This window comes from Macrotis lagotis, chromosome 5 (genome assembly GCF_037893015.1).
Source record: "Macrotis lagotis isolate mMagLag1 chromosome 5, bilby.v1.9.chrom.fasta, whole genome shotgun sequence".
Taxonomy (NCBI): domain Eukaryota; kingdom Metazoa; phylum Chordata; class Mammalia; order Peramelemorphia; family Peramelidae; genus Macrotis; species Macrotis lagotis.
Genome location: NC_133662.1, coordinates 108900441 through 108925633, shown reverse-complemented (window position 1 = coordinate 108925633; position 25193 = coordinate 108900441). Strand labels below are relative to the sequence as shown.

At 35.9% G+C, this 25193-nt stretch overlaps 1 protein-coding gene across 1 annotated transcript; it reads left to right on the top strand.

Moving 5' to 3' along the window:
• Positions 1 to 3416: 3416 nt before the first annotated feature.
• OSTM1 (osteoclastogenesis associated transmembrane protein 1) lies at positions 3417 to 24376 on the top strand. Its single transcript, XM_074187291.1, has 6 exons — positions 3417 to 3797; positions 9421 to 9535; positions 10737 to 10834; positions 15622 to 15789; positions 17099 to 17264; positions 21657 to 24376. Exons 1-6 carry the CDS (start codon positions 3432 to 3434, stop codon positions 21710 to 21712), a joined length of 969 nt encoding a protein of 322 aa, XP_074043392.1. The 5' UTR covers positions 3417 to 3431; the 3' UTR covers positions 21713 to 24376.
• The last annotated feature ends 817 nt before the right edge of the window (positions 24377 to 25193 follow it).

Genomic DNA, 25193 nt, shown 5'->3' with positions numbered 1-25193 from the left:
ATAGTTGTTTGTCCTCAGTGACCTCAATGATTTGCTGGTGAATTGGATTTATGTGAGGCAGAGTTGCACAAAGTTGTCAGACTGACTTTCAGAGTCATTGAAATCTAGGGACAAGAAAAAAGTAAGGATGACTGGAGATGACCAGTAGGCAATGAATAATAGTCTTCTCCATTCTCAATGTCTTCAGTTCCTTCAACTCTGGCATGATCTCAAGGCTCTTCACTATCTTGGTGGTAAATTTAACTAGAAATCAGAAATATAACTAGGACATTGCAGGATTCAAACTTCTTGAAAAAAGCTATCTACAATTGTTACCTTCACTACACCTCTTCTTGCTTTATTCTACAGCCTCTACGATCTGGCCTTCTGCACCATCACTCAACTTAAATAGCTGTTTTCAAAGTCATTAATGATCTATTATTTACCACTGTCAAGCACTTTTTTTTTGACTGGATTTTTTTTTCTCTGTACTATACTACTTTTTTCCCCTCACTTGACTATGTATTCTCAGTCTCCTTTTCTGGGTCTTTCTCCAGGTATACCCAAAGAGTCTGTCCTTGATTCTGTTCTTTTTATTCTTGATGACATCATCAGATTACTTAAGTTTAATCATCATCTCCATACATAATAAAACACACAGATCTTTATTCCTTAAAATTGTGTTTACCATAGACATTTCAGAACTCAACATGTTCAAAATAGAACTCATCATCCCTTCTAAACTCACCCCTCTATGAAGCTTTCCTATTTTTGTCAAAGGTACCACTCATTATCCTAATAGTCTTAGGTTTGAAATCTCAGTATCATCCTCAATTCTTCCATCTTCTTCACTCCACGTATTCAGTTGCTAGATCTTGTAATTTCTGCCTTTATGACATCTCTTGCCTCTATTCTCTTTTTTCCTGCTCACACACCCATTGCCCTAATTCAGGTCCTTATGACCTCTTACCTGATCCATAGATTCCTCAATGATCTGCCTGCCTAATCTCTCTCCTCTCTAACTTATTCTTCACACAGATGCAAGACCAAATTTCCTAAAGCATATCTTTGACTATTGTTATTCAGTTGTTTCGGTTGTATACACTCTTTGTGACCCTATTTTGTTTTTTTTTGGCAAAGACATTGGAGTGGTTTGTCATTTCTTTCTCTAGCTCATTTTAGTTATGAAGAAACTGAGACTGACAGAGTTAGTACTTGCCCAGAGTCACACAGCCCGTAAGAATCTGAGCAAAGATTTGAACTCAGGAAGTTGAATCTTTCTGATTCAGTACCTTACCACCTAACTGCTATCTCTGACAATATCACTCCCCTTTTCAGGTAATTCCATTAAATATTTCAGGATTTGTTTGACATTCAAATGGCTTTATAATCTTTCCCTAAACTATTTTTCCTAGTTTTACTGTATATTATTCCCCTTCACACACACACATTATGGTCTGCATACTCACTTTCTTGGTGTTCTTCATACATGAAACTCTTATCTCTTGACTAGAATTTATTCCTTCTTCACTTTTCAGTATCTCTGAATCCCTAGTTTCCTTCAAGGCTAAGTTCAAGTCTCACTTTCTACATAAGCCTTTCTTGATATTTTCTTCCAAACTTCAGTTGTATCTATTTTGTTTTTGTTTTTGTTTTTTTCAGGGCAATGGGGTTAAGTGACTTGCCCAAGGTAGTTGTATCTATTTTGTGTATGCCTACATGTGATTTATGTATGAGAGATGGTGAGATGCAGTGGAGAGCTGGTCTTGGGGCCAGGAAGATCTGTATGTAATTACTTATACTATGTGACCCAGGACAAATCATTTTACCTTTGTGCTTTGGGCAACTCTCAGGTCAAGTTGAAGAAAAGGTACAGTTGGGATTGATAGAGGATCTTCTCCAAATAGACCATAAAAGAAACATCTATTTTCTTTCCTGAGAATTATTTCTTTTGGGAAATGTCTTTTTGACTCATTTTTTTTTTTGCAAGGCAAATGGGGTTAAGTGGCTTGCCCAAGGCCACACAGCTAGGTAATTAGTAAGTGTCTGAGACCGGATTTGAACCCAGGTACTCCTGACTCTAAGGCCGGTGCTTTATCCACTGCGCCACCTAGCCACCCCTGACTCATATTTCTTATTCATTTATTTATTTAATGGTTTTATTTTGAGTTTTACAATTTTTCCCCTAATCTTACTTCCCTCCCCCCACCCCCCACAGAAGGCAATTTGCCAGTCTTTACATTGTTTTGATGGCATACATTGATCCAAGTTGAATGTGATGAGAGAGAAATCATGTCTTTTTTTTTTAATTTATTTTTTAGGTTTTTTGCAAGGCAAATGAGGTTAAGTGGCTTGCCCAAGGCCACACTGCTAGGTAATTATTAAGTGTCCGAGACCGGATTTGAACTCAGGTACTCCTGACTCCAGGGCTGGTGCTCTATCCACTAGCCTTATCCACCTAGCCACCCCTCCTCTCTTTTTAAAAAAAAAAAAAATATTTTTTTTTTGTTTCGTTTTTTAGGTTTTTGCGATTAAGTGGCTTGCCCAAGGCCACAGAGCTAGGTCATTATTAAGTGTCCGAGACCGGATTTGAACCCAGGTACTCCTGACTCCAGGGCTGGTGCTTTATCCACTGCGCCACCTAGCCGCCCAAAAGCAACTCATCATTGGTTATTCTTCAGAGTTATATTCTACTTGTGAAAATCTGCCCCAAAACCTAGCTGTGTGGCCTTGGGCAAGCCACTTAACCCCACTGCCTTGCAAAAAACTAAAAAAATTAAAAAAAATAAAAATTTGGGGGGCGGCTAGGTGGCGCAGTGGATAGAGCACCGGCTCTGGAGTCAGGAGTACCTGGGTTCAAATCCGGTCTCGGACACTTAATAATGACCTAGCTGTGTGGCCTTGGGCAAGCCACTTAACCTCAATGCCTTGCCTTGCAAAAACCTAAAAAAAAAAAGTAAAATAAAGCAAAATAAAATAAAATAAATAAAAAAAGCAGAGACTCGTTGGAAGGGTCAACAAATATTAGGTTCCTCCAGGGACCGCAGCAAGGTGTCGGGCTTCGTCTGGGGCCGCCCTCCACGAGCCTCTTCGGCCGCTGTGGCAGCCCCTGTCTTGCGCATGCGCACACCCAAGCGCAGGCCCTTCGCCGTCCTGCAGCCCCTCAGTTCTGGCCGAGGCGCGGGGGCGGGGCGGGCACAGACGCTCTCCCTCGTGACCCTCGCTGGGGGCGGGGCGGGCACAGGCGCTCTCCCTCGTGACCCTCGCTGGGGGCGGGGCCGGCACTGACGCTCTCCCGCGTGACCCTCGCTGGGGGCGGGGCGGGGCCGGCACTGACGCTCTCCCGCGTGACCCTCGCTGGGGGCGGGGCGGGCGGGGACCGGAAGCGGGAGCCGGGGTGGGCGCGTCTGTGGCCGCGAGCAGCCGGGGCTGCGCCGAGGGGCCAGCCGGCCATGGGGTCGCGAGGGGCGTCGCTGTGGCGGCCGCTGCTGCTCGTGCTGCTGCCGGCGCTCGGCCTGGGCTCCGTGGCGCCCGCCCCGGGGCCCTGGGCGGAGCGGCGGCTGCTGGAGGCGCACGACCTGTCCCTGTCGCTGCTGCGGGGCCCGGGGCTCGGCCCGCTGTCGCTGCCGCCGCCGCCGCCGGACCTGCCCGAGCTGGAGCCCGAGTGCCGGGAGCTGCTGCTGGCCTTCGCCGAGGGCAGCGCGGAGCTGACGGGCTGCCTGGTGCGCAGCGCGCGGCCCGTGCGCCTCTGCCAGAGCTGCTTCCGGCTCTTCGGGCAGGTCACCAGCCAGTGGGATGCCATCCGCCGAGCCGCCGGGGTGGGTAGGGGAGCGGGGGGCGGCGGGGCGGGGAAAAATGGCAGTTTATACAGACTTTCCTCTCTCTTCTCTTGCTAATAGTCAGCCTTGGTAGTTGGAGTCCCCGGATTCTTGCCCCACCTTCACTTCGAATTCCTGGTTGCTGGGTTTTAGAGTAAAAAGCCTTTTCTGCTGTTTTCCTTCCCTGTGCACTCTTGCCCCAGCTACGCTTTACCATTCTCTCTCTCTTTTTTTTTTTTAGTTTTTTGCAAGGCAAACAGGGTTAAGTGGCTTGCCCAAGGCCACACAGCTAGGTCATTATTTTAAAGTGTCTGAGACCGGATTTGAACCCAGGTGCTCCTGACTCCAAGGCTGGTGCTCTATCCACTGTGCCACCTAGCCGCCCCTGCTTTACCATCCTCAGTCCCATACCTTGGAAGGTAAAGCAGGAAGAACCAATGATCTATACCTTAGAAGGTGAAGCAGGAAGAACCAATGATCTATACCTTAGAAGGTGAAGCAGGAAGAACCAATGATCTATACCTTAGAAGATGAAGCAGAAGAACCAATGATCTATACCTTAGAAGGTGAAGCAGGAAGAACCAATGATCTATACCTTAGAAGGTGAAGCAGGAAGAACCAATGATCTATACCTTAGAAGGTGAAGCAGGAAGAACCAATGATCTATACCTTGGAAGGTGAAGCAGGAAGAACCAATGATCTATACCTTGGAAGGTGAAGCAGGAAAGAACCAATGATCTATACCTTGGAAGTTGAAGCAGGAAGAACCAATGATCTCTTCTCATACTGCTGCTTAAGGATTAAGAAACTGCGGCTCAGAAAGATGATAGAGGTATCCCACTAAGGTCCTACAGATGCTATGCAGAATCGAACCTAGATTCTTTGTTGTCAAATGCTGTTTTTGTTTTTTTTTTTAGGTTTTTGCAAGGCAAATGGGGTTAAGCGGCTTGCCCAAGGCCACACAGCTCGGTAATTATTAAGTAAACCCAGGTACTCCTGACTCCAATGTGCTACCTAGCCGCCCCTACAAGCGTATTTCTGCCAGTTTTGTAACTTGATATTAATAAATGAAGGTTGTCAATCAGGGTTATCTTTATTTTTTATCTTTAAAGTAATCTTGGACAGTATTAATATCCGTGGGAAGCACTTGTTGAAAGAGAGCCTTTAAAGGGAGCATTTTGTTTTACCAAATCACATGCTTTTTTTCGTTTTTGCAAGGAAAATGAGGTTAAGCGGCTTGCCCAAGGCCACACAGCTAGGTAATTATTAAGTGTCTGATGCCGGTTTTGAACTCAGGGACTCCTGACTCCAGGGCTGGTGCTCTATCTACTGCGCCACCTAGCCAGCCCAAAATTCTGTATTTTCATTACATTAGTTTGGGGCTAGATTATAGAGTACCTTTGAGTACAGGACCAAGGAGTTTCAACTTTTCTTGGCTCCTTAATACATAGACCAAAGATAATTTGGCTGGAGTTGCCATGCAAAATAGTATTTAGGAATAGTGAATAGACTGTATTAGGGCAGGGAAATCAGAAGACTGATGACATGATTCCAAGTCTGGAATGGCAAAGGTCTCTAGATCATAGTTTATGGAGTAGAAAGGAAAGCATACTTTTAAGAGGTTTAACTGGGGGCAGCTAGGTGGCACAGTGAATAGAACACCAGCCCTGGAGTCAGGAGTCCCTGTGTTCAAATCCAGCCTCAGACACTTAATAATTACCTAGCTGTGTGGCCTTGGGCAAGCCACTTAACCCCATTTGCCTTGCAAAAGCCCTAAAAAAAAAAAAGTTTAACTATGGAAGAATCTTAAGGACTTAGTGACATAGGTGTTAAGATGAGGATAGAATCAAGCATGAACTAATTTAGGGAATTCTGTAATAACTAGCTGTACTGTTTGTTTCCATCATTATTAAAATGTTTGGAAAATTTTGAAAATTGTTATATTTAGTAATACTCTGCATCATATTTTCTTCTGGTTCATGTGACAAAAAAAGCAGATGTTAGTGCTGAAGATGAAAACAAGTACCCTTTTTTGGTCATTTTTATGATAATTCAGCTACCCTATTTTAATTAAATTTTGGTACTGGTATATAGAAACAACAGTATTTTTGAAAAGCAAAGGCTCTTTTGGGACAAGCATGTAATAGAAAAATGACCCTTTAAAAACAGCTTCTTTAACTTTTGTCATTTTAAATAATGCTGATTTTTGAATAGGCCATTCCTTACAAAAAATGGGAAAGACTTAAAAAATGTGAAAAGGAAAGTGAGTAGGGTATTTCATTATTGTTTTTCAAACATTTTATGAAAATAGACCTACAGAAAATTATTTTGAGTTGCCATAGTAAAATCATATTTCCCCCTACTGTCTTAGTTTTTTTCAGTTTGTGGTACTTGGGCTCATCTTGCCAATTTTACAGTTTCTTATGATACAATTCAATATCTTTTTGTAATAAATGTTGAATTGAAGTTTTTGTGGTTAAAGAATTAATGTCCATAGCACTCTCTTACCTGTGCATTGTTTAATGATTTTTCCTCCTTTCCTTCTCAGTTTACTTAAACTATTGATTATTACATCCGTTGTCCTTTCTCAAACTGAATAGCTACTTATCCAAGATCACATAGCAAGGAAGTATCTGAATAGGATTTGAATTCAGGTCTACCTTAATCTAAATCCAACATGCTTTTCACTATTTTACCTAGTTATGCTACCCAACTGGCTTTTGCATTTTTACCCAATGTATATTCAGTTTTACATGGCAAGTAAGTAATTCTTGGTAATAAACCTTTATCTTTTGTCTTTTAAAATGTCATATTCCAGAATTTTCTCTCTTTTTTATTGGTAACTACCAAGTCTTATATAATTCTGACTATGATTCTGTGGAATCTGAATGCTTTGTTTTTGACTACTTGCGCCATTCTTTTTTTGACCTGGATCCCTCAGATGTTTGCTTTGATAGTCACAGGAATTTCCAATTATGTATTTCTTTCAAAAACTAACCAGTTTATTCTTTTCATTTATTTTATTTTCACTTTTCTACAACTTGGTTATACAAATCTGATAGTAGGATAAATCATCCAACTTCTCATCTCTATTGGTGGTGGAAATATTCTCATTCTGCTTCTTTGTCTTATAGAATGGTTTTGAAGAAAGCACTTTTTAAAACTGAAAAACACTATGCAAATGGTCATTTTATTAAATGAATGGTGATAATCATATAGCATTTATAAAAGAATTGACATTTCCAATAGTCTGTTTGAATAAACAAAAAAAATTGTATGTGTGTGTGTGTTTTAAACTAAAAGGAAATAGAAAATAGGGATAAATGGATTTTTTTTTTTTAGATTTTGCAAGGCAATGGGGTTAAGTGGCTAGCCCAAGGCCACAGGGCTAGGTAATTAATAAGTGTCTGAGTTTGGATTTGAACTCAGGTACTCCTGACTCCAAGGCCAGTGCTCTACCTAGCTGCCCCTGGATTTTTTCTTAAAATGATGAGCAGTATCTAAGTAAAACTATCAGTAAGTATTTACACGTAATAGGGATAAGCTAGAAGCATTCACACTAAAATCAAGGGTAAAAACAAAGATGCCCATTACCACCACTATTATTCAGTATTGTACTAGAAATGTAATTTTAACAGTAAGAGAAAAAAAGAGAAATTGGAGGTATTAGAATAGGCAATGAGGAAATAAAACTTTCTTTGCAGATGATATGATGGTATACTTAGAGAATTCTAGAAAATCAACTAAAAAACAACTACTTGAAGCAATCAACAACTTTAGCAAAGTTGCAGGATGTAAAACAAACCCACATAATTCTGTATATTACCAACAAAACCCAGCAACAAGAGCTTGAAAGAGAAATTCTATTTTTAAAGTATCTGTAGATGGGGCAGCACAGTGGATAGAGTACAGCCCTGAAGTCAAAATCTGACCTCAGACACTTGATACTTTAGCTCTATGATCTTGGACTTAACCCCATTACCTTGCAAAAAACAAACAACAAAGTAACTGTAGACAACGTATAATACTTGGGAGTCTGTCAAGACAAACCTAGTAACTAATTTGAACACAATTATAAAATACTTTTCAAACAAATAAAACCAGATCTAAACAGTTGAGAAAATATCAATTGCTCATGGGTAAGGCAAGCTAATAAAAATGATAATTTTTCCTCAGTCTATGTTTTCAGTGCTATATCAGTCAAAGTACCTAAAATATTTTGTAGAGCTAGAAAAAATAATAAAATTCATCTGGAAGAACAGAACAGCTTCTGGGATAGTTCACTATTTGAAAAACCTGCTGGGAAGACTGGAAAACAGTATGACAGAAATTGAGCGTAGACCAATGTCTCACATCCTATATTAAAATAAAGTTGAAATGGATACATAATTAAGACAAAGGGTTAGGAAAACAAGGAATAGTTTATCTGTTAAATTTATGGAGAAAGGACTAATTTCTGATCAAACGAGATAAAAAGTTAGAAATTTTCAAAATGGATAATTTTGATTACATTCAACTCGAGGTTTTACATGAACAAAACCAATGCAACCCAGATTAGAAAGAAAGCAGAAAGCTGGGGAACCATTTTTAAAGCCAGTGTTTCTGAAAAAGGTCTCATTTCTACAATATATAGAGAATGGGGTCAAATGCATAGATTACAGGTCATTCCCCCAATTGATAAATGATCAAAGGTTCTCACAGCAGTTTTCAGATGAAGTTAAAGCTGTCTATAATATCAAAAAATGCTCTAAATTACTATTGATTAGAGAATGCAAATTAAAACTACTCTGAAGTACCTCCTTATACATATCAGATTGACTAATAAGACCAAAAATGATAGATGTTGGGGGGGGGGGACTGGAGTACTAATGCACTGTTGGTGGAAATGTGAATTGGTTGAACAATTCTAGACAGCAATTTGGAACTATGCCCAAAGGACAATAAAACTATGCTTACCATTAAATCATAAGGGAAAAGGACCAAAAAAAAATATTTTAGTAGCTCTTTATTTGTGGTAGCAAAGAATTGGAAATTGAGGAGATGCCCATCAATTGAGGAATGGATGAACAAGCTGTGTTTGTGTGTGTGTGTGTGTGTGTGTGTGTGTGATAGAATACTGTTCTGTAAGAAATCATGACCAGAAGATTTACAGAAAAACTTGGAAAGACTGAACATGAACTGATGCTGAGTGAGGTAATAGAACCAGGAGAACATTGTATTACAATATCAGCAATATTGTGTAATGGTCAATTATGATAGACTTAGCTTTTCTCAACAATAATTCCAAAAGAAGTGATGGAAAATAACATCCACATCTAGATAAAGAACTATGAAGTCAGAACACAAACCAAAGCATTCTATTTTCATTTTTTAAATTTTTTTTCTCATGGTTTTTCCTTTGTTCTGATTCTTCTTTCAGAACTTGACTAATATGAAAATATGTTGAACATAATTGCACACATATAACCCACATCAGATTACTTACTATCTTGAGAAGGGAGGGAGAAAAAAAATGTGGAATTCAAAACCTTAAAAAAATGCTGTAATTGGAAAAAAGTAAAATATAAAAAAACTCGAATATATTGTTTTATTTGCCCTTCACTATTTTTCTTCTTCATTCTAGAATATGTCAGAGAGCCATAATTGTGCCAAAAATCTCTTGATGTCAGACAGGATGCAAATTGTAGTGATTCTATCTGAGTTTTTTAATACCACATGGAAGGAAGCAAATTGTGCAAGTAAGTAATTATTTCCATTTAATATTTTATCATGATTCTGAATTATAGATAACAGATTTTAATTTAACTATTTGAAACTACTTAATTGAACTTTTCTCATTACAAGTACTAAATGGCAACATGGTTCAATGCAAACAACACAGGTTAGGAGTGTCAAGAGATCTAGTTGTATTTCAAAGTAAAAGTGTTTTAGAACTCTGGAAAATGTAAGGTATTAAATGAAACTATAAAATAAACATGTTATTCTTAACATGTTATATAAACTTTGCAGAGTTAATTGGCTTTAAATGTGATAGGATGATGGGGGAGTGAGGAACAAGGAAAGCTTTGTTTTAGAGATGAAGCAATGGTTGGGGTTAAATTTGCTTTAAACTGCTTAATAACTCAAAAGATTAAAAATTACATTTAATGTCTTAGAGAGGAAAGCAAGGAAAATATAACATTTACTTAACTCTATATAATATCTCTATATAAGATATATCTTTATATAAGATATATAAAATAGAGTATCTCAAGAGCACTTATCTGCTTAGATTATAAGTGAGAGCACAAAGTAAGCAAAAAGATGCTTGAATCATTAAATAGCATGCGTAAAAGTTGTTTATTTTACTAATAGTAGAACCCCTTAGATCCTTATCAAGAGCTTTTTTTTTCTCCCTCATTTTAGACACCTTACATTATAGTTAAAGTCATGTGCAAAGTAATCTAGTTTCCCAGTTAATTAGAAATGGAGTTTTTACTAAGAGCAGCAAAAAAAATGACAGCTAATAGAGAAGAAATAGAAACATTGTAGAAAGAAAAATTTTGAGTAGTAATCAGAACTTTACATTTACAAAGAGGCAAAATAGCTACAATCCTGAGTACCTCTACAATAGAGTAAAATGATTACTATTAATAATTAACCCTGAGATTTTAAGACCTTCTTAAACTTTAGAAGACTGTGCTTTAGAAAATAAGAGGTGTGTACTTTATATTAGAAAGATTTCCATCAACAATGGTTAGATAAGAAGTATTAAATGTTCAAAGAGAGAAGTTACCAAAAAAACTCATTGTGTAGAATCTATTATTCCTTGATGACATCAGATAAATAGTTATTTTAATATGAAGCAATTCAGAATGTATTGTGACTTTACCAATTTTGAAAAAATTGACTAAATAATTTTTGTAAAATAAAATATGGTTTGTTGTTTTTTTTTAACAGATTGTTTAATGAATAATAATGAAGAACTATCAAACAGTACAATTAATTTTCTTGATCTATTCAATCATACTTTGGCATGTTTTGAGCATAACCTTCAGGTATTTTAAACTTTTTACTGACAATACGATTCAACCCACTAATAGTATTATTTCCTATTGCACATATTTAACTTTAGTGTGTATGTGTTAGATAATCTTCTCTTAATTCATTGAAGGAAGTAGAATGATCCATTAAATGAATTTGTTCAGTTAATGTCTATTATCTTTTTTATTTAATAATTTACCTTGATACGGTTTTGGAAATAGTTATCATTTTATGTAATGTTAAGATGTCTCATGAACCTCTGGGTATTCAGAGAATCATATTTAGTTTAGAGAGTTCAGAAAAACTTAATGGAGCTGGCATATGGTCTTTAATTTAAGGGATGTCAGTTTTCCAGGCCTTAATTTGTGTTCAGTGACTTTGAACATTTTTTTGATCCTGTTTTCTCTTCTATAAAATGATGATGGGCTGAACTCTGTGATCTTCAGGGTTCCTTTTCCTCTAAATTTATGATCTTGCCTGATCCTGTAACCTAGAAAAGGAATTAAAGGAGGAGAAATCAGAAGGTTAAACAGACCAGATCAACAACATTGAACTTGAGAAGAAAAACCATCAATCTAGGAAACAGAAAAGACAGAAGACTGATAACATAACATTTTATAGGCTCACATTCAATATTTGTCTTTTGGATGTTTAGCCTCTGTAATTTAGTAAGCTATTTTATATGTATATTGATAGTAGGATATCCTGGAATGTACATCATCTTTTGCTTTGGGGGGAGAAGGGTAGGTGATATGTGATATAGCACTATAGCAATCGAATCTTCTTTGTCTCTGACCAAAAACATTTTGGGTTAAGAGTCAGCACAGGCTGGACCAAATTTTATTTGTGGGATGATTAATTTGTGGAGTTTACAGTTTGTTTTACAAAATAGGATAAGATATACCTACAGGCCAATAAATGGCAGGGTACTGTGAGCTTATATTCTAATAATACTCAGTAAGTATCAAGGGTCTACTGTAGACCAGGTTATTGTCCTAGGTATTGGGAATACAGGTAGAAAAAAAATCTTTGCTGGCAGAAAGCTTACATTCTAATGCTAGAAGATGAAAAATACATATAAAATAAGTGCCACATAAACATAACTAAACTCATTGGAAGTACTACAGATTTGCATTGTCTAACATCATTTGGGCCCTCATCATAGCAAGGATTTCCTTTTATTCCTCCTAATTGATTCCCTCTTTCATTCTCCATAGAAACTGTTCCAGACCTTTCTTTTCATTAAGATTCCTCACACTTTTCTTTCTCCTTACCTCTTTCAGTCAAGGACCTTACCTCATCGTACTTTATTCAGAAAATTGAGGTTATCAGCTCTCTTTTTTCCCCCCTTCTCTTTTTGTTCCTAAGCCCTTTGACATTCCTAAACCATTTGATCCTCCACTCTCTTCTTCTTTCCCCAAGTCTAATAGTGAACTGACAGTTTTCTTGGTAAGGTCCAGCCCTCTAATATGTACCCTTGCCTTTATATACCATCCCAACTTTTTCACTAGATTGCCCTCTTAATCATCTTTTCTAATCTTTGATATCTCTACTGGTACTTTTACTTCTGCCTTCAAATATGCCCAAGCATATATCCCATCTTTTTAAAAACGAGATCCTATCATTCCCCTCAAACTGTTATCTATTCTCTTTTCCTTTCTCAGGCAAGCTCTTAGAAAAGGCTATCTAAGACAATAATTATCTAGCTATATGACATTGGGGAAGTCACTTAACCCTATTGCCTTGCAACCCCCCCCCCAAAAAAAAGAAAGAAAGAAAAGAAATGACTATCTGTGCTCACAACTTCAACACTTCTTTCATGACACTTAACTCTTCAACTTTGTTTTCAGTGACTTCCATGTTCATCACTTAGTTGAAATTATTTTTTCCAGAAATGCCAGTGTTCTCTTAATTGACAAATCTGATGACTTTTTCTTGATTTTTTCTTTTAAGACCTTACCTTTTTGACCTTTCTTCAGTATTTGTCACTGTTGATTCTATCATCTTCTCTTTGGTATTTCCTTCCACTATTCTTGTTCTTTTTTGCTCCAGGACGCACCCCCCTGGCTGGAGATTTACTTCTCTTATATCTTAATTCTTTTTCTCTTGGTGATATTACCTCCCTCAGTCCAAATCACCAACTGCATATCTGACATTTCAAACTGGATGTCACAGAGATATTTCAAATTTAACAAATTTACAGCACAACTCATTATTTTCTCTATATCTGATATCTATCCCTCTACTAAACTTCCTAATTTTGTTGAAGGCCCAATAAAAATCTTTAGGAAATTAGCAATGATGTGACTAACTACCCCAGGATTTATATTACTTTCTTTTTCCCTTTACCATCCAACCATACTGAACTACTCTCTGTTACATATAATTATATACATAGCATTCCATCTCCCATTTCTGTGATTGGATATATATATATAGAGAGAGAGAGAGGGAGAGGGAGAGGGAGAGGGAGAGGGAGAGGGAGAGGGAGAGGGAGGGAGGGAGGGAGGGAGGGAGGGAGGGAGAGGGAGGGAGGGAGAGAGGGAGAGAGGGAGGAAGGCTGAGTCAAGATGTAAACCTGGCAGGGGGAAAGATGGTGCTCTTAATAGAAATAAGGAAGGAAGGAAGGAAGATAGATTTTGGAAAAAAGCTAAAGAATTCTGTTTTGGACAGTTTATGTTTGACTTGTATATAGGATTCCTAAGAGGTTGTTGATATGTTTACACATACATGCACATGCGAGTGGCATGCATGCATACACACACAGAGGTTGGTGATATTGAATATCAGGAGAAAATGAATATATGGCTTAATATATAGACCTAAGAGTCATCTGCTTAAAAATAATTAAACACATTAAAGTGGATGAGGTTACATAGAGAGAGGAAAAAGAGAAGACCTAGGACTAAGTTTGGGGATATATCCACAGTTTGGGGGTAGGATTTTAATGATGTTTCAATAAACAATACTGAGGCCAGACAGGTAGAACAAGAACTAAAAGATAGTGTCAGAAAAATGCAGAGTGGAAAAATAAACAGGGGAAGATGGTCAACTGTAATAGATTATTTAGAAATATCAAGAAGACTAAATAAGGACTGAGAAAATGCCACTGATTTTAGAAAATAAGAGATTGATAAAAGTAATTATGGAGACTCAGTTAACATGAGATTATAGATAATATATGGAATATAGATACATAGCAACCTTCGATTTTGAGGCTGCTTATCTAATGACATGGCAAGCACAAACCATTTGTAATTCAGATGTGTGTGTGTGTGTGTGTGTATACACATATATATATGAAAGTTTGTTAAAGACACAATTATTAGTAAATAATTGTTTTTTCCTTTTTTAGTTCTTTTTCTTTGATTTTCATTGTTATTTAGAAAGGTTCAATGTCCTGTTGTGATTATTTGTTCTAGAATGCATTGCCTATAATTTAGTCATCATTTTTTACTTCTCAAGAACAATACTATTCAGTTTATTCTTCTCAGTGGTTGGTTATGAAGGAGATAAGCACCAAATCCCGGACTAGCTTGTTGTGTGATTGCTAATTTCCTGAAGATTTAAACGAACAAAAACCTCTTAATTTGGTGCATATGTTATCATTAACTAAAATAAGAGCTTCACATCAGAAAGAACAAGATAATAGTACTTCTGTGTGCTCAGTCTTATTATTTTATGTTGTAGAACACCATTTTAATACTGTTTTATGTGCATTATGAGAAATTTCTATTCAATGTCATTGATTGGAAGTCATCCTTCTTTTGTGTTGCTTTATTTCATGTCATGTCTTTCCTAAGTGGAGCTGCTACTTTGCCTGTGGAACAGGAAAACAAAAACTCCCCTAGTTGTGCTGCCTTCTTTCCTAGCAGGGATTGTGGTGACTCTGGCATTCCACATCTTGCTCTGAATGCAACTGGGGCCCTTTCCAGTATGTTGCTGGGGTGGTAGAAGGGAAGGACAAGTCACTGTCATCTTCCTCTTTGACCATGTAGTAATAGCAGTAATTAGGAACCTAAACAGTGCCATGTCAAATAGCAGGTGGAGGGAGGGGAGGAAAGGGAAAAGATGTGGTAAGGAAAGAGTTTTCAAGTTGTTCCTTATATCCTCCATCACTTACATTCTTTTCTTTCTAATTTAAAAGGAAATTGCTAACTTATACTATATTTTGACCTTTAAATATCCTTTTCAAGGGAGGCTAGGTGGTGCAGTAGATAGAGCACCAATCCTGGAGTCAGGAGTACCTGAGTTCAAATCTGGCCTCAGGCACTTAATAATTTACCTAGCTGTGTGGCCTTGGGCAAGCCATTTGACCCCGTTTGCCTTACAAAAAAACCTAAAAAAAAACCCCAACCTAAAAAAAAATTCCTTTTCAAACAAATCTAAGGCAAATCTTTCAAAACAGTAAGATTATTTTCTGTAATATACATATGTGTGTGTGTGTGTGTGTGTGTATGATGTCTTGCTAAAATTGTGTTCCCATGCCTCATTGTGATATAAAAATGACTCTGGGTCTTAAAGGGAAATTCCAGCAGGGAACTCCTAGCTGAGAGGGCTTTCAACAATTGGCTCAAAAACTCTGTGTCTTTGTTCAAGAACCAGTCAAGCTAATTTTGGAGAGGTTTGATATGAGAATGTTGATTACAAGATGATAAATTTTCAGCAACAGCAATCCATCATGGACTAAAGATAGAAGAGTCACAATTTTTGTCAGTTTAAAGAATGAGAACAACAATGAAATCACAGTTGCTTGAAGTTTTAAAATGTGTTATATCTATATATTATATGTTCTCTTTAGGGAGATGTGGCCAGTCTTCTCCAGCAAAAAAATTACACAGAAGTGTGCAAAAACTGCCAGGAAATATACAAAAATCTTAGTACTTTGTATAATGATATGCAAAAAATGAATAAACGCGAGCATAAGGATGAATTTGAATCACATCTATGCATTGATGTGGAAGATGCCGTAAGTGTTTTGATTCTGTTGTCATATAAAAGAAATGACTCTGTTATAGAATCTGCCATCTCATGAGCCTTTTATTTTTTCGTCTAAACATTGCTGTCCATATTGCTTAAATTCTTGTTGCTAGAATAATAACTCATTTATGTAATGTTTCATCTCACAGTTTATAAAGTGATAATTATTGTCCATATTTTATAGATGAGAAATTTAAGGTGCCCAGAGAAGTTCACTATTTCTCTTATGTTAGTTCTGAAGTGACAGAGCTTGTTCTTGAACCCAGTATTCTTTCCTCTCTACCAGTGATATCAAACTCAAATAGAAATGAGTCCCTGCAGGGCCACATATTGACTTAGAGAACTAGATATTAACATACCTGCTTTATTGTATTTTTGTTTATTTTGATAAACATTTCCCCATTATATTTTTATCTGGTTCTGTACAGTTTTATGCTTGTGCTTAATACCATCTCACTTTTTTAAAATCACATGATAGTGTCAAGTAGGAATGGAACTTTTTGATTTTTTTACTAACATTTTTATGTAGCTTTATTTTAGTCTCTAGTACATTTATATTTGATAGGGACAGCCTCTATTTTTACCACAGTGCCTTCCATGAAACTAAGTGATTTCTAATTTAGTTTCAGTGAAACTAAAAACAATTTATTTTTTCTACAATGGTAAAACTTGGATATATTTTGCCACTAGGTGGTGCATGTGCATTAGTAAAGGGTTACTTTATCAATTAATGCAAATATCTGAGTACCTACTATGTACAGACAACTGTGCTATGCCCTACAAAGCTGGTTTCATGTTGCTTATGGTGAATATCAACTGAAATGGAAAAATTAATACCTGAAGTTGGTAAACTAGAAGTGAGAAATGTAATATCAAGGAAGGGAAAAATGAAATATGGATGTTATTTAGGAACTTGGATAATTAGATTAGTGAAATATAAGTTGGTAAAAAAACAAACAAACACCAACGCAGAAATATCTGTATTCTTAGCATCCAGTTTTATCTACTTCTGTTTGAAACCCAAAGTCTTTTAAAAGAACATGACTAGTTTGAGGATCTTTTGAAAATTATTTTGAACCTGGGACATTGAAATTTCTTTATGACAACATGAATAAAATGACTTAAAGGGAAGCCAACTTTAATTCTCAGGTGTATTAAATTTTTACTTGGTTGTCAATAGATTTTTAGGTTATAGATGTGTTCTGAATCCAAAACATCTTAAGAACAAAAATCATTTCCAAGAGTACATGAATGACATATGTTTGTTATGTTTCATATTATTATTTTTAATATTTCAGATGAATATTACTCGAAAACTTTGGAGTCGAACTTTTAACTGTTCAGTTCTCTGCAGGGATACAGTTCCTGTTATTGCTGTCTCAGTCTTCATTCTCTTCTTGCCAGTAGTTTTCTATCTTAGTAGCTTTCTTCACTCGGAGCAAAAGAAAAGAAAACTCATTCAGCGTAAGTAGCATTAAGAGTGAATAAATGACCAAGCATTTCTTAAGCCCCGACTGTATGCTTGGCACTGTGCTAGGCAGTGCTAACACAAATACAGGCAAGCTGGATTGTTCCTTTCTTCAAGGAGCTTATATTTTAAGGGGGGGAAAATACATAAAAGGGAGCTTGAGTGACATGGTTTGAAACTATCTGGAAAGTAGTGTGGTGCTTGGTTTGGGATAGAGTGAAATCATATATAGAAGAACCAAGGGTCCTGGGGTGGACTTTCTTGAGATCCAGTGGGAGAGGATGGATGAGGATGTACAGTCAGTACTGTGATTCTGTCGTTATTAAGCTCCTACTATAGGCTAGGCAAAGCCCTAAGGATACAAAGTTTAAAAAAAAAGCTTCTCAAGGAGTGCACAGTCTAATAGAGGAGACAAAAATGCAAATAATTATGTATAAATAAGTCATAGAGAGAATACTTTGAGAGTAAACTCAGATGTAAGGCATAAAAATGACTGGGGAAGACTTCTTACAGGAAGTATGACTTTAGCTGCTTTGAAAGATTTGCTTTATCTCAGCAAATTCATTTGGGTTTATTTGTTTTGGGTTTTTTTTTTTATTTTGCAAGGCAGTGGGGTTAAGTGACTTGCCTAGAGTCACATAGCTATAGCTAGGTAATTAAGTGTCTGAGGCCGCATTTGATCTCAGGTCCTCCTGACTCCAGGACCCATGTTCTATTCATTGCACCACCTGGCTGCCCCTGGTTTATTTGTTTATGAAGAATATTTAAAGGCCAAAATATAAGTTAGCAATTTCCTTTTCAATTAGAGGAAAAAGAAGAAATGGAGGGTATTAGTTGAGATGTGAAGGAAGCTGGGGAAACTAGGAAGGAGTGTGTTCCAGAAATGGGGGACAGCCAGGGAAATGCTTGAAGTAGAGGGATGGAGCAGTTTGTTGAAGAGTATGGAGTATGTGGAGCAAAAGTAGGGAGGAGCCAAGTTGTTAGGGGATCTAAATGCTAAGAAAAGAATTTTATATTTGATCTTAGGGGTAATAGGGTGCCCTTGGAGTTTACTGTAGGAGAGATTGTGATTAGGCCTGCATTTTAGGAAGATCAGTTTGATAGTTGACTAGAGGATGGATTGGAGTGGTGAGAGACATGGGCAGGGAGATCAACCAGCAGGTCATTTAGGAGTGAGGCCTTTACTAGGGTGAAAGAAAATTAGGAGCTGAGAACCATTCCTAGCCTGGTTGTCTGGAAAGATAGCAGTACTCTCACCAGTAAAAGAAAAATTAGGAAGAGGAGCATATTTATGGAAGTGGAAAGATCATGAGGTCAGTTTCGGACATATTGAGTTGAAGTTGTCTAAGATACTTATTTCTGGATTTCTTAAAGACAGGAATGGGAAATTAAAAGTTTGGAGGGAGATTAGGACTGGACCACTGTGTGTGACAGTTACCTGCATAGAAATTATATTGGTGAGGGCAACTAGGTAGGTGGTGCACTGGATAGAGCAGTCCTGGGATCAGGAGGACCAGAATTCAAATCTGGTCTTAGACACTTAATAATGTAACCTTGAGCAAGTCATTTAACCCCATTGCCTTACAAAAGAAACAAAACAAAACAAAAAGATTATATTGGACCCCTTGGGAGCTAATGATATCAGCAATATAAAAGGAAAAGAGAAGACTAAGAACAAAATTTTGGGGGACCCCCACTGTTTTGGGGAATGGTATGGATGAAGATCCAGTAAAGGAGATAAAGATCAATCTGACAAATAGGAGGAGACTCAGGAGAAAGCAGTGTCATGAAAATCTATCAAGGAGAAAACGATAACCGACAGTTTCAGAAGTTATGTAAAGATCAAGAAGGATGAGGGTTGAGAAAAGGCCATTAGATGTGGCAATTAAGATTCAGTAATTAGTTTCATTTGGTAATCCTATGTATTTTATTTTATTCATTTAAAAACTTTCTGAGAAGAGGTCTGTTGGCTTCCTCAGACCACCAGTCAGATTCATAACACATAGAAAAAGTTAAGAACTATTGCTTTAGGAGTATTCAATTATATACATTACTTTAAAATTTGCAAAACACTACATTTTTTTTCATTTTATCTTTACAACAATCATGTGAGATAAGTACTACAGTTATTATTTATTTGAGAAATGAAGAAACTGAAGTATAGTGAGACTAAGTCACATAGCTAGCAAGAATCAAATATAGATTTAAAAGCCAGTTCTTTTAGACTCTTAAAACTCCATGTTTTCAAGATTAATCATTAGGCATTTAATTTTTAAAAAGTCATCCAATCAAAATACCAAAAGAATGGACTAGTTGAAAGGTTCTGGACATGGAAATCAACAAATAATATCACAAAAATAAAATTGAATTGACTACTTACCAGTATAGCTGTCAGTCATTTATGAATCAGCTTTCATCAGAATACTGGCTTATCAGAATTAGCAAATTAGAAGAAAGCGTAAGAAATGAAAAAAATAACTTGGATTTGAGCTATTTAAGCAATTTAGTTATGTAAAAAAAATGGAAAATGCCTAAAGAAAAGAGCACAACACATACTATTTCCTAGGAGAATTTAACTATTATATAGACTTCTGGGTTCCTTTCAGATTCTAAGTCTTTGATCCTTTGAAAATAATCACCATATTGAGGAGGCAAGAAAAAAAAATGGCCTGGAAATTACCTCAGCCAGTAGACATTTCATCATCTCCTTGTCCTAGAGATATGGCAACCAAAGGCCATACCAGTTTTAAAATTTTAACTTAGTAATGAAATTATATAGAGGATAAGAAAGGTTATGAGTAGTTTTCCCTCATAAAATTATGAGAAGCAGTGAATTTACAGAAAATTTTTTATTTTGGGATGGGGTGGGGGTGGTTAAGTAACTTACCCAAGGTCACACACAGCTAGGTAATTATTAAGTTTTTCAGGCTGGATTTGAACTCAGGTCCTCCTGACTCCAGGGCCGGTGTTCTAGCTACTGTGTTACTTAGCTGCCCTGAGTTAACAGAAAACTTAATATGTTAAGTTCCAATTAATCTAGACATTCTCAAGAGCCTTCAGGAATAATTAAAACGACAATAACTGATAAATGAAAAATATCTGCCATAATTTCTACAACAATTTTAATTACAATGGAGCTCCTACATTTAAATTCTTGTTATAATAGTGCACAATAGGCTATATATTTCCTTTTCTAGATATTAGTGTTATATTTCCTCAAATAAGAGAAAAACCTTGAATTGGATTAAATAAAAATGATTTAGTTCTATGCTGAAGATGACAGGATTTTGTGGGCATTGAGGGATTGATTGATTCTGAAGATATCTAAAAGATAGGCTTGTGTGGAAAAAATGTGGATAGCTCTTGAACCATTTGTCTACTTATCTCTGCAAAATTTTTTTTTAGTAATTTACATATAAGTCAAGGGCATTCTTGATAAAAATATAAGGATCCTTTCACCTCTACATTTTTAGGGGCTGCCCTTTATTCCTGGAATGGTTTTCCTTGTCTCTTCCTTCTGGTTTTCCTGGCTTCCTTTCAAGTACCAGTTAAAATCTCACCAATAAGGAAGCCTTTCCTGAGCTGCCTTAATCTGAATGTCTTTCTTCTGATGATTATTTCCAGTTTATCCAGTTTGTAGCCTGTTTGTACACAGTTGTTTGCATGTTGCCTTCCTCATTAGACATGGAGCTTCTTGAGAGTAGGGGCTGCCTTTAGCACAGTGATTAACACCAGAGAAAACTTTGGTTAATTTGTTATCTAGCTCAAGCAAGGCATCAAATGAGCTAGATGCTCATTCAAGATGTTTGTCATGGTCATAGTGAACTACAACACAAATTCCAGGTGGAAGAGATATTTCCTTCCAATCATACAGGTTTCTAGATGCTTCTATTTGCAGGTGGCTTTGGATTGATAACTTTAAACACTTGACATGGAAGAACTTTCTCAATGAGCTCCATAATGACTTCAAAGACTTTGGCTTAACTCTCCAATTATTAAAAATGTGAATGAAGAATGCCTATATTCAGACTATAATATGTAACTATGATATATAACATAAATTATACAGAGCAAGTCTGTTAATAATCTGTCTTGGTGAGACACTGCAGATGGACAAGGAGATGATAGATGATCCCAGAGGTAATTAGGAAGAAGAGAGTAGGCTGGTTTGTATTTGGGAAATTGCTCAACACTTTTCAGTGACCCCAAGGTTCTTCCTGAAACAGAAATGTTTTGTATGGCAATATTATTCTGGTGATATTTGGGTATAAATCCAAGGAGTTCAAGGAATTGGAATTGCCAGTCACTCAGAGATCAGTGGAGAGATATGGTAGGAGTAATCGATTGGGTAGACTTGAATTTTAACTTTTATTTTTTAATTCATTTAGCTAAGCGTCTTAAATCCAGTACCAGCTTCATAAGCATTCAAGAAAATTCAAACTAAAGTCGAAAAAAGATGAACTGAAATTATATCTTGTAAATGATTGATGGAGGATCTAACCTACGAAGAGAGAAGATAACAAATCCATTTATATTTTAATCAACAGTTCTATTACTGACTGCTAAATGAGTTAGTTAAAAGTCCTAATATAGTTAAGATTCTTGACTATAGGACTATGAGAATTTTAAGCTCATTTTATTTTATTTTATTATTTTTTAGGGTTTTTTGCAAGGCAATAGGGTAAAGTGGCTTGCCCAAGTCCACACAGCTAGGTAATTATTAAGGGTCTGAGGCTGAATTTGAATTCAGGTACTCCTGACTCCAGGGCCGGTGCTCTATCCACTGCACCACCTGGCTGCCCCATTAAGCTCATTTTAAAATGAGACTAAACTCCTTCTATAGTTTTTGTATACCTTACTTTGTTGTCTTTTTGGTTTAAGGTTTTTGAAGTTGCCATGTGTGGCAATAATTATCTCTTGCAATGTATAATGTATAGTAACACAAATAAAATGTGAGAGTAGTTCTTGTTTAAAGGCATATGGATCCTATTTAACCCTTTATAGGACAAATATCTTAAATAGGAAAATAAGCAATTTTGAAATTTAGGTTATTTGATTTATAATTATCAAATCTTTTATTTATTGATCTTAATGGTTTGCATCCAAAATTTAGAGAAGAAAATATATTCCCTTTTATATAAGCAATAAGAATTCCTTTAGTTAAACAATGTTAAGCATATCACTGAGAGGCATGAGTATGCCAGCCATTTCACATTTGTTGTAAATAGAATTCAGCAAAAGTTATAATTACCCTTGACTGTAGTACTGTTCAGTATTTACTTAGATATAGTTAATCTCTTGGACATCTGCATACAATGTTTAACTAAAATTTCTACTTTTACTAATGTAATTTTTGAAACTGCTTAACTTTAAACTTTTTCAATAATTTATAAAAGAAGATAAAACACATTTGTATGTAAATCTAGAAGGGTTATAGTAATTGCCTTGTTCTTATATGCCTTTTAAAAACAGTATTTAACATTATGTTTTTGTCTTTATTTTAAAACAAATTGGTATTATTTAACTACTGCAAATTGTTTTAATATTCAGGGCAAAAATATTCTTTACAAAAAGGAGCTGCATTTTTAATAAAATTTTAATGCTTGGCACATTATTGCTTTATTACAACATTAAATCAAATGAAAACATAATTATGCCATTCTAAAAATGTAGCTTTATATTGAATTTTTTGTGTTAGGCTACTGAATAGACATGGGAGTGGTTTGAGGGAGGAAGTGAGACAAAGGAAATCCATACCACTTTAGTTACAGCAAAATAAGTGACTCAGATAATATTTAATTTAATATTGTTAAGTTATTAGTGCTTAATGACAAACTTAAGTTAACTGTGGTATATTAATGTAATACTTTAATTTTCATAATTCTGTGAAATGTATATGATGTAGTTGAAATGAAGTTAGAAATTTCCCCAGGTTTTTTTTTTAAAAGTCAATCTTTTCTAATGTTCACTTTAACTTTAAAAAAATAGCTTAGGGGCATCTAGGTGGTGAAGTGGATAGAGCACCAGCCTTGGAGTCAGAAGTACCTGAGTTCAAATCTGGCCTCAGACACTTAATAATTACCTAGCTGTGTGGTCTTGGGCAAGCCACTTAACCCCATTTGCCTTGCAAAAAAAATAGCTTAGTGTTGGTATTTGGCAGCTATTCTCAGGTTTTTAGAGTTAGGGTTCTTTATTGATGCTTTTTTTTTCATTTTGCTAAAGAGAATATGACAGATGTTCTTTGCAGACATTAATTTTTGGTAAAATAGTAAAAGGCTTTATTTCCTTGTCAAGTTATATGTATGGTATATGAAAGAAGGGCTGGTTCTTGGTTGTTTAACAGAATTTTTTGTTCTTTCCTGGGTTCTATTCCTAAACTTTCTGGATTTGTTCAGCTGCCACCTTCCTTGCTGTTCCTAATAGCATTATCTTGATTTGAAGAATCATATGATTGAATTCTGTTGAAAGCAATCTTTTATTAATGCTAATAAAACCACTTTACATGTCCAAAGTTTAGAGAATGACAGCTTTGATATTCTAAGTTGTGGCTTCATGGCTAAGTAGTCATGAAAGTCATTACTTTTGGATATGGTAAATAAGCACTTTAAAAATGAAAGGGCAGCCTTCTTTTTTCTTTCGACTGACTGGCTCATGTGATTTTAGAAATGGCAGTTGCAACAAACCTCAGAAATAATCCTGTATAAATATTTTAATTATTGAATAATTATTGTATAGTTCTACATTCTGGGAAATATATACATTTGCTTTGAAAGTATATTGTTGTGTTAACATGGTAAGTTTAAAAATAAATTACTTAAAGAAATTTTGAATATTGCTTTTGATTTCTTTAAAATACCACTGTTTCCAGGTTGTAATTTCACATTGCACTTTATTGAGTTTTCAGAGCCTTCTTTTGAATATTAGGTATTTGTATTTCAATCAAAAATAAGAGATTTTCATTTTTGATTAACATTTTAGTTTAAAAATAAAAATTATATGCGAAATTGTGAAATGTTATTCAGTATCACTGCAGTTGAATTTGGTACCCTCTTTTTAATAACTTATTTCTAGTAGTACCAATATTTTTGTAATACATATATATAGTTTGCATTTTTCACCAGACTTCTTTCTTAAAAACTACATGGAAAAAATGTTGGATTTGTAAACAGAAGTCCTGGGTTCTAATCCTGGCTGTGCCAAATACTAGTCACTTGTGTGACCTCAGACAAATCACTTAATTTCCCTGGGACTGTAGCTTTTCTAATTATAAACAATGTGAGTTTGACTTGATCGCCTCTGTAGTTTCTTCTAATTCTCCAATCCTTTTCTCTCTGGGGGAATCATACTACTAAAATTGATAGTTCTGTTCCATACCAAGGATCATACATGATGAATAATATGTCAAAAAAGCAGATACAAATAACAAGATAAAAATTATTCTCCAAGTCATAGAATTTAAGAATTGGAATGAACTTTAAGATCAATTGATCTAACTCCCTCATTTTACAGATGAAAAAATTAGACCCTGGGGGCACAGAGAGACTTGCCTAGATACCCAGTCCATTGCTTACATACCACATAGCCAGTCCTGGCTTACTGTGTAAAAGAAGACAACCTCAGATATATTGATTTTTTTTAAGATCAGATATACATTGATTAATCAAGGAACTGCAATATTTCCATGAATTGTATGTATACTATATTAGAAAAGACATATAATGTATTATAAATGTGATTTATCTAAAATTGCTATGCCAGCCTTAATAAATATGTTTAATTAATTTCTGTTGCCTTAGAATCTGTAAAGGGGAAGGGGGTTATGACTTAGATGAGCCATCACATCTCATTTTTTAAAATTTGTTAATATATTCTGTTGTGATACGATTCTTTTCCAGTATCTCTTCCTACATAGACCTTTACCCAGT